The sequence below is a fragment of the Belonocnema kinseyi genome, chromosome 3, assembly GCF_010883055.1.
Source record: "Belonocnema kinseyi isolate 2016_QV_RU_SX_M_011 chromosome 3, B_treatae_v1, whole genome shotgun sequence".
Classification (NCBI taxonomy): Eukaryota; Metazoa; Arthropoda; class Insecta; order Hymenoptera; family Cynipidae; genus Belonocnema; species Belonocnema kinseyi.
In genome coordinates this window covers 79,211,626-79,222,351 of record NC_046659.1, presented here as the reverse complement: position 1 = coordinate 79,222,351, position 10,726 = coordinate 79,211,626, and the positions used below count along the sequence as shown (strand labels likewise).

Here is a 10,726-nt window from a genome sequence, read left to right as displayed (position 1 = left end):
ACTGCACCATATATCTAGTCGGGAGTGGTGCTGACTGAAAACAGATGATTTGGAGCGATTCGCGCGCCATTTGTTGGTCATTCTAAGGACTTATTGAACTACACTCGTAATAAACTATTAACCCCTACTCGGGGGGTTTTGGGGTCGCTGATTACGAATCTAAGTTCAGAATTTTTAAATATTCAAATTCAAGATGGTTGGTTCAAGATGGCGGCTCCAAAATTTTTTAAAAGAGACTATGAGCTTGGAAATCTCTACTTGGGGGTTTTTGGGGTCGCTGATTACGAATCTGAAGTCAGAATTTCGAAATTTGTAATGCAAGATGACGGATTCAAGATGGCGGTTTCAAAATTTTGATAAAAAAATTTATGAGCTTGAAAATCTCTACTTGGGATTTTTTGGGGTCTCTGGTTACAAATCTGAAGTCAGAATTTGGAAATATTCAAATTCAAGATGACGGATTCAAGATGGCGGTTCCAAAATTAAAGAAAAAGAGATATACGAGCTTAAAAATATATACCCAGGGGTTTTGGAGACGCTGTTCATGAATTTGAAGTTACTACATTCAAATTCAAATGAGTCGATCAAATTTAGTTTACATTGATACATAAATCTTGGAAATCTTAGCTAAAATTTTAAATACTTTTATTTCAATAATGTAGGTATTCATGGAATTTATTTCGAAATTTTGACTTCATATTCGTAGTCAGCGACCCCAAAAACCCCCAAGTCGAAATTTTCAAGCTCATATATCTCCTTTTTTCAAAATTTTGAGATCGCCATCTTGAATTAATATTTTCGAAATTTTGACTTCATATTCGTAACCAGCAACCCCAAAAAAGCCAGAGATTTTCGAGATCATATATCTTTTTTTTTCAATATTTTTAGATCGCCATCTTTTGAGTTAAAAATTTCGAAATTTTGACTTCAGATTCGTAACCAACAACCCCAAAAACCCCCAAGTAGAGATTTCCAAACTAATAAATCTCTTTTTTTTTAATTTTGAAGTCGCCATCTTGAATCGTCATCGCGAATTAAAAATTTCGAAATTCTTACTTCAGATTCGTAATTAGCGACTCCAAAAACTCCCGAGTAAGAATTTAAATTAATGTATTTTATAATATTCAGATTTTATTAAATATGTATTTTTATGTGCAGAGAGAAGTCCCTAATTTATAAATCAAATATAAAAGCAAATTTGAGCTTTCTAAAAGTGACCCGCTCTAGACGGGTAAAACTTTGAAACTTTTTTTCTTTCTTGACTGAAGTAAGTTTGTTGTATGAAAATTCATCTCTTTTGAGCAGAAATTCCATCTTTTTATTATAAATGCAATTGTTTTGCTGAAAGTTTATTTTCATGAACATTCAACAATTTTATTTAAAAATTTTATCTTTTTTGTCGATGCATCTCTATGCTAGAAAATTAATCTGTTATGGTCGTAGATTCAACTGTTTAAAAAAAAAAATCTACTTGTTTGGTCGACTTCAACTATTTTGTAATCAAAAATAAAATATCTTTGGATGAAATCAGTTATTACATTTTTCTAGAAAATTTATTTGTTTGGTGGAAAATTTAATTATTCTATTTTCAATAGATTTAATTCTTTCACGATGATTTATTTTCATAAAAAGAGATATTGCGGGTTCCAAGCGTGTAAAAAACTACGAATTTTGCCGATGTTTCGTAAACATTGCAGCTCGCTTCCTCAGGATTGACCTTGAGTTGACTTTTCAGTTGAAAATCTAATTACTTGGTTGAAAATTAAATTACTTTGTTGAAATTTTAACTGCTTAGTTAAAAATTCATTTTTTTGATGTTGAAGATTCATCATTTCAGTTGAAAATTTAAATACCTTTTTTTAATTTCTTCTTTTCTTTTGGTTAAAAATAATTAATCTTTTTGGGTGAAAATGCATCTCGTTTAGTTGAATATTCAACTACTTAGTTAAAAGTTGTAATAATTTGCTTTCAAATCAAAATGGTTTTTGGTAGAAAATTCGTTAAAAATTAATTTTTTGTTGAAAATTTTAGTATTCCAGTTTTGGTGCAAAGTTCTCTTCGTTAGTTGCAAATTCAACTACATGATTGAAAATTTAACTACTTTATTTGGCTTTAATTTTTTTTGTAAATTCAACTATTAGGTTAAAAGTTTAACTACATTGTTTGACGTTCATTTTTTTTTGTTGAAGATTTTTTAACTGAAAATTTCACTATTTGATTTTTGGTCGAAAAATAGTTTTGTCTATTTTAATCTTCATTTTCTCTGTTGAAGGTTAATGATTTTAGTAAAAAAATTTAATATATTGTTGAAAACTCTTTCATTTTTTTTTTTTTTAAATTAATCTTCTTGGTTTTCTTGAAAATTCGTTTTTTGTTGTTATCAAAAATTAAACTTTCTAACTAGAAATTTATTCCAGTTTTAGTATAAAATTGATCTTTTTTAGTTAAAGATTAAACATCTAGCTGTCTAATAATGTTTTTGATTGAAGATTTTACTATCTTGTTGAAAATTTGTTCTTTTTTCCTTGAAAATTAATTTTTTAAATGAAAATTTCGCTATTCAATTTTTGGTTGCAAAATAATCTTTTTTAGTGGAAACTTCAACTATTTGTTTGAAAATTGATGTATCTTTTTGAAAATTTGTCTTTTTTGGTAAAAAGCTTTCTGGGTTGATATTTCCTCTTTTTAGTTGAAAATCGATCCATTTCGTTAAAAATTCATCTATTTTGCTGAAAGTGCAATATTTGCACTATAAATGTATAGAATTTAAAGTTGTTTAATTTGAACGTAATATACTCCCCACATTGATTTTATTTAAAACAATTTATTTCTTTATTTCCCCTGTTATCGATGCAATTGTAAATAAGTTTTTACATCTTATTTTTCTTATAAGTATGGACGGAAGGGGGACGAGGCTGACATACAAAAGGTGTGGAGTCCAATATTTGAAAAAGTTATTTCTTTTGTTTTGAATTTTAAACTGTCAACTGAACTATATAAATTTTATTTGAATTAAAAAAGGTAGTTTCAAACGACCGAATGATCTTTTTTACAGGTCAAATGTTTATAATCGGTTAAATGTAGAAAATATTTGAATGGTTTAAACGTCTAAATTGCCAAACGCTGAGTAATAGTTTCTATGTAACAAAATTTCAATAATAATTTAAAATAATATAAATAATATTGAGTTTTGTCGTACCTAATATCTTTATGAGAATTTACGTAAGTAAATTTAATCCGCCACATGGCGCCAGCTGTTAGTCAACCATTCAAACACTAGATTTGAAAATAAAAATCAATAAATCATCTGGTAACTGATAAAAATATTAAACAATTTTTAATTAAATATTGAAAAGGATTTCTTGATTTATTTCGACTGCATTCAGAGATGTATCAAATAAGTTTGATCATACATATTTCATAGAATAATTAATGAAAAATAAAATAAAATTTGCATAGAAAATCTAGTCTTTGGGAATAGTTTATTGAGAAATAAACAGTGAAACATTTTTTTATTAACTAAGATAATTGAAGACTTGAAAATTATTTTTTTTTCTTTCGGGGAAGGTTCGAAGGATATTGGATATTTAATGATAGGGAAACACCTGCTGAATTACTATGGAAACTACAATAAACCCCGTAGCAAAGCAAACAGAACCCATAAAGTGAAGTAACAGAAAAAAGCTGTCACTGCCGACGCAGAAAACATTTTTAGTAATATTAACATATAGTTTTTACTTTAAAATAAGAAAAGTCTAGTCTCTAGAATAAAAATCCGTTTTTAGCTTTTATGGACGCAAAAAGCGAAGTAGATCAAAAAATCAAAAACACGAAGGATGAACCTAATTTGAGAAAAAAAAGTTCTGCTAAAAAAACTGAGCTTTTAAAAGCATTACTTAAATTAAAACAACAGGAACATATAATAGAAAAAACTATTAGTTCACATTTCGAAAATGCAAAAATTGATCCTAGAATTCTTCAAGATATTAAACGGGATTATCACATTTTATTAAAAGAAAGGTAAGAAAAAATTTGCGTATCCAATTTTTTAGTTACTGTTTGAAAACATTAGAAGAATCGATTTATTTTCAGAGAAAAAATATATAATTCCATTAAAAATTCAGTGGAGGACGTAAACGAAGCATGGAAAGCTGTGAAAAATGTGATCGAGGATCTTCAAAATTGTGGAAATTTAGGCAAATTTATATTTTATGATTGATTATTCGCGGTAGTTTTTCATTATTATTGATTAATTGGAATAATTTGTTTAGATGTTGATGGATACAAATCAAAATTATACAATCTTTGGCAAAAAATTCAAGAATTTTATAAAAAAGAATTTATTGATCTTCTGTTAGAAGAACAAAATGCTTTAGACTCAGACTTGACAGAATTCAACATGACACTTCCTCGATATGAAAATTGTAGAGAATTTAAAGGATCATTACTTTCATCGAAAAATCCATATCGAATTAATTATAATATGGAATCAGATTCTCAAGATTATGACGAAGTGCAGAATTTTAGTGACTTAATAGCTAAGACAGGTAGCAGCAAATAAATTATTAAAGAAAATAATACTATTAGCTAAATCTAGGTATAACCTCAGCATTGCTAAAAAATCACAATTTTGAACTTAACTGACTTTTCCCTCACAAATTTTTCATTTTTCCTGACCGTTCTAAACTTTTATTTTAGGCATAGAATAAACCTTACTCTTAGGAAATCAAGAATGTTAATGCAAAAGAAAAAGTTTTTTTCGTAATGTATTTAAAATCCTTTTAGTGACAACAGACATACAGGATTTGTTAAGGTTTCATCACCAAATTATGTAAGACAAACATACAATACATTAATTTTTCACCAAATCTTCAACTAAGAAAGATCAATTTTAAATCAAAAATGGAATCGTTAAATTTACAGTGAAAACAATTAATTTTTAATTAATAAAAAAGGATTTATCAACAAAATAGATCAATTTGAAACCAAAGTGATGAATCAATGAATAACAATAAATAACTCAAAACTTATCTTAAAAGTTCTATTTTAAACCCGGAAATATGAATTTTCTACAAACTACAGTGAAACCCGCAGACTGTGCCGGTTTTTTGTCTGGCGGTGGTGGGCAACAAAGCTGAGAGAGCACTGCTTCGGATGAAAACTCTTTTGTTTGTTCATGTCTGAGTGACGCCCGCACACTCCCCGCAACTCCTCTTACTCGCACCTGCAACGCGGCGTTAATTCTCGAAAGGGATATATCCGAGGGCGTTATATCCGAGTTTGACTGTAATTGAATTTTCAACTAAAAAAAGTAGAGTTTTAAGCAAAATAAATGAATTGGCAACTTAAAAGGGTACATTTTTAAACGAAGTAGAATAATTAAATTATCAGTCAAAACAATTAACTTTCAATCAAGAAAAAAGGATTTTTTAATAAAATAGTTCTATTTGAAACGAAAGTTATGAATCAATAAAGATCAATAAATTGACAAAAATCGAATACAAAAAGTTGAATTTTTAACTCAGAAATATGAATATTCTATTCAAAAATAATTGAATTTTTTACTAAAAGAGATTAGTTTCAAACAAAATAAATTAGTTTGCAAACTAAAAAAGATAAATTTCGTAGGGAAAACGCAACAGTTACCTTTTCATTTAGAAAAGTCAATTTCCAACCAAAAAAAGAAAGAATATTCAACCAAAGAAATAAAATTTTAACCTAAAATAGAACAGTAACATTTTTAGTTCAAAAAATAACTTTTAACCAAATAAAATACATTTTCAGCAAAATAGTTTCATTTTCAACCAAGAGATGAATTTTCAAACAAGAAGATTGAATTGCTACCGAAAAATATCCATTATTAAAAAACTATATTTTTTACTAAAATTGCAAAAATTAAAAAAAAATTTGTTACCAGTTAGTTGAATTTTAAACCCAAAATATTAATTTTATACGAAAAATACAAATTTTTAACAAAATACATGAATTTTCAACTATAAAAGATAATATTTACACTTAAATATAATGGTTAAATTTGCAGTCAAAAATAAATTTTCAGTTGAACAGATGAATTTTCAAACTAAGAAGATAAGTTCTCAAGCAAAATAATTAATTTGATAAAAAAGATTAATTTTTAATAAAAAAACATGAGTTTTCTGTCATATGTTTTATTTTTTTAAAGAAACTTTCAATTCAATAGTTAAATTTTCAAGCAAATAAATAAATTCTCAACAAAATACATGAATTTTCCACCAAAGTGTTGAATTCTTAACTGAAAAAGATACATTTTCACCGAAACATGAATCTAGTTCAACATTCAGTTTAACCAATTTTTACAGCAACAACAAACTTTTCAATGAAGCAGATGGATTTTCAACTAAGAAAATTAAATTTCTACCAAAAAGATACATTTTTCCGCAACAAATGTAATGCTCGAATTGGCAGTTAAAGAAATTAATTTTTAAATTAAACCAAAAGATTAATTTTTACCCCCAAAAAAAAAGAATTTTTGCAAAATACATGAATTTTTAACTTCAAAAGATACATTTTCAACAAAAAAAAAAAGAATTTTCAACAAAGCAGTTAAATTTTTAACCAATGAAATAAATTTTCAACAGAACAGATGAATTTTCAGCCAAAAAGATAAATTTTTAAGCAATAAGATTAATTTTATAACAAAAATATTAATTTAAAGAAGACGTGAATTTTCTACCGAATTTTTAAATTTTTTAAGGAAATCCAACATAATATTTAAAATTTCAAGCAAAGAAATGAATTTTTAATCAAAAATATACATTTTCAAGCAAGAAAGTTAATTTTCTGACAAAAGAGATTATTTTTAACAAAATAGTGAACTTTCACCCAAATAGTTGATTTTTCAACTGAAGAAGATTAAATTTTCAACCAAACTTGAAGATAAGTTTTCAACCAAAAATGAAAAATTGTCAACAAAATAGTTCAATTTTGAACAAAAGAGGAATTTTTAAGCAAATAGTTGATTTTTCAATAAAAAAAGGACTTTAAAAAATGGGCGAATTTTCAACTAAATAATAAAATTAGCTTCAACTACAGTATATCAAAAATTCTCTGCCGCTGTCGGGTTTATCCTGAAATTCCCTAAATTTCCCTGCCCAGTTTTAAATTCTTTTAGTGTCTGGAATTCCCTGAACTATCGTAGCAACCCTGAGTCTTTTTCTCAAATTCATCCAGAATAAGATTTTTTTATAATAGGTCATACTCAAAACTGGAATGATGAGGACCACTTTCTTTTTGTAAAATTGCGAAAAAAACATAAAACGATTCCAGCCTTGGTCAACGCTATTCAAAACAAATGTCCAGATTTATCAGCAAAATGTATTGTAAATCACGAAGCATGGTATAAGTTTTATTTGAAACTTCGTGAGAAGCGGAAAAAAGCTGTAAAAGAATGGCGAAAGCAAAAAGATTTTGAGCGATATATTCGAACCGAAAAAGGTGAATCTGATATCCAGGAAAACGGAAATGAAGCGATAATACTTGGAAAATCTAAAGAAAAACTCTTGAGGGACCATATCGATAAATGTGAAAAATCTCTTTTAAATACAGAAAGAGAAGCGGATAAAAAGAGAGAATTAATTAAAAAATGGAGAAAAGAGAAAGAAAATAAACGTTTGATGGAAGAAGAACAAGAAAAACTGGGGAAGCAGTCGAAAGAACTGTCGGAAAATCGGAGAAAAGCAAGAGCTGAACGTTTAAAAAATGAAGTACTTGAATATAAAAAAAGAAAAGCTTTGGAAGCAGCTTTTTCTAAAAAAATTCCTGATCAAAATGGACAAGAAAATATTTTGAAGTCGATTGATTTGATAAAATCATTTAGGTAACAAAATATTATTATTGATATAAATTCTAATTTTGCTTTAAACCTATTCTAAATTATAAAAATCTACTTTAATTTTCAAACATTATTTTCAATTAGAATTAGATCCAATTCATATTTAAAATAAATTGTAAACTTTTATTCCTTTAGAGAACAAGACAAACATTATATCGAGAAAAGAAAAAAAATTTTAGATTCAAAAAAAGAATATTGTTTTAAGGAAGTTAAAAAAGATGAAAAAGTGGATTTCTCAAAGCCAAGAGTTTCGACTTTGCTTAATAATACTAAAGTCTGGAAAGAAAAATGCAAAATTAATGACAAAGAAGAAAGTCGTCAGGGTCCTCTCTACATAAAAAATCTAGCAAGAATGTAGGTATTGAGTTTTTAATTCAAAAAACGACTTCAATTTAATATTTTTTTAATTTTGTAAATTGTAATTAATTGTAATCTTATTTCTCTAGGTCAACTATTAAATGGCGTAATCAAGAAACTCTTACAGAAAATAGATTTGGTTAAGATTGAATTAAGTTAATATTTGCTCTAACTCAGGAAAACCTCCCTAGGGTGGATAATACAACCTAAAGTGGATAAGGTTTAATTAAAAATACGAATTCATCTAAAAACTTAATTAAATTTAATCCATAGTTAAGGGACGATACGTCTTAATAAATTAATTTTAAAATTACTTATTTCACGTATATTTGCGCTTTCAATTAATAATAATCTGCTGTAAGACTAGGTTTCCTCTACATCATTCAATTGTAAAATTTTCAACAGTTATGTTAATAAAATAATAGAATTCCAGATTAGAAGATTTTTCACGAAAATAGAGAAATTTATTCCTTCAAGTAAAATTAATGTGAATCCCATATTAAATTTAATTAAAAATGCTTCACATTTCTAAAATTTCAAGTAAAATAATTACCTTTTCAACCATATAGATGAAATTTTAACCAAACATTGATTATCTTCCAAAAACGAATAATTTTCAATGAAATACATAAATTTACAACTAAATCTATAAATTGTCAAAAAGCAATTGATCAGTTAATTTTTCAGTTGAAAGATTAATTTTCAAATAGAGATGAACTTTTAAGTGGAATAGTTACATTTTCAGTAAAAAAATTATTTACACCAAAGAAATTAATTTTCAACAAACAAAAAGAATTTTTCAACAAAATAGTTTTTTTCATAAGAAGAGATAAACCGAACTAAATAGTTAAATTCAGTAATATAAGGCTACTTTTACAAATAAAAAAACATTTTTATTCAATGTTATATCACAATTTAAAAATAATAAGTACGCTTGCAAAAAACTTCCCTGACTTAAAAAAATCCCTGACGCTGAAATTAATTTTTAACGAAACAATTGGATTAACAATCAAATAGTTGAAATTTCAAGCAAAAATGAAATAGTTCTCAGAGCATAATCTAAGCAAATTTCAGAACTGCACGGCCCAGCCTTTACACAAAAATAGACATTTGTTACAACAAAGTTAAATTTTTAACCAAAAAAGACGAATTATCTATAAGCTAGTTAAAATATTAACCCGAAAATATGATTTCTTAATAAAAAAGTTAATTTACTACCAAGCACTTAAATTTTTATGAAGATGCTCATTTTCAACCGAAAATTTGAGTTTCTACCGAACTGTTGAATTTTGAAGTCCAAAAGATGAATTTTCAAAAAATCAGTTCATTTTCAATTCGAAAATACGTTTCTTAATTAAAATGATGAACCATTCACAAAAACAAAAAATGAATTTTCAAAACATTAGTTCCACTTTCAGCTAGGTAGTTGAATACTTAACAAGGAAAAAAATGAATTCTCAAAGAAAAATGTAATAGTTGGTATTTCATCAAGAAAAGACAAATTTTCAACGACACAGTTGAATCCTCAGCCAAAAAGTTGTATTTTTAAACCGAAAAAATTAAATTTCTGCGATGAAAGATAATTTTTTCAAAATATTTAATATTAATATTATTATATTATATTATTAATTCATCCTACGTCTTGGACGTCCATGCCAAGAAGGCGAATTTTCTACAAACCAGTTGAATTTTTAAACCAAAAATATGAATTTTCAACAAAAAAAGTTAATGTTCTACCAAAAAGTTATATGCCCATAAAAATAGTTTCATTTTTAAACAAATAGTTGAATTTCTAACAAAAAGTGTGAATTTTTAGCCAAACAGATCATTTTCAATAAAAAAATTTGATTTTCTACCGAACTGTTGAATTTTCAATTCAAAAAGACGAATTTTTGTCAAATTAATTCAATTTTCAATTCGAAAGTATGGGGTTTTCACTAAAATGATTAACCCTCAACCAAAAAAATAATTAATTTTTAACAAAGTAGTTCCACTTTCAACTAGTTAGTTAAATTCTTAACAAAAAAAAATGAACTCTCAAAGAAAAATGTAATAGTTGATATTTCCATAAAAAAATATGAATTTTCCAGAAAAATAGATGAATCAGCAACCAAAACAGATTAATTTTCAAACAAACAGCTGTATTTTAAAACACAAAATACTACATTTCTACGATAAGATATTAATTTTTAAACCAAAAAGCCGAATGTTGAACAAAAGTCAAATTTTCAATTGAGGAAGATTATTCAGTGAGCAACGAAAAAATTGCAAAAAGTCGAATTTTCTGCAAACCAATTGCATTTCAAACCAAAAAATATCATTTTTCAACAAAAAAAAATTTATTTCCTACCAAGCAGTTATGTTTTCAAAAAAATAGTTTAATTTTTTTAGAGTTGAACTTAAAAAATATACTTATAATTTCAACAAAACAGTTATTTTTCCATCGAATAGTTTTATTTTTTTATGAAACTGTTGAACTTTAAAATTAAAAAGGAGAAT

The 10,726-nt window shown here is 26.4% G+C and overlaps 1 protein-coding gene across 1 annotated transcript; it reads left to right on the top strand.

The window, feature by feature from the left end:
* Positions 1-3,689: 3,689 nt before the first annotated feature.
* On the top strand, positions 3,690-8,488 carry LOC117169892 (coiled-coil domain-containing protein 112-like). Its single transcript, XM_033356401.1, has 6 exons — positions 3,690-4,020; positions 4,093-4,196; positions 4,272-4,547; positions 7,231-7,855; positions 8,006-8,224; positions 8,317-8,488. Exons 1-6 carry the CDS (start codon positions 3,791-3,793, stop codon positions 8,369-8,371), a joined length of 1,509 nt encoding a protein of 502 aa, XP_033212292.1. The 5' UTR covers positions 3,690-3,790; the 3' UTR covers positions 8,372-8,488.
* Positions 8,489-10,726: the final 2,238 nt, after the last annotated feature.

Bases quoted from the DNA above. Each gene is read 5' to 3' on its own strand.
- LOC117169892 (XM_033356401.1), top strand. From the start codon at position 3,791: ATGGACGCAAAAAGCGAAGTAGATCAAAAAATCAAAAACACGAAGGAT. The intron at 4,021-4,092 runs GTAAGAAAAAAT...ATTTATTTTCAG, and splicing joins CACATTTTATTAAAAGAAAG to AGAAAAAATATATAATTCCA. The intron at 7,856-8,005 runs GTAACAAAATAT...TTATTCCTTTAG, and splicing joins GATTTGATAAAATCATTTAG to AGAACAAGACAAACATTATA.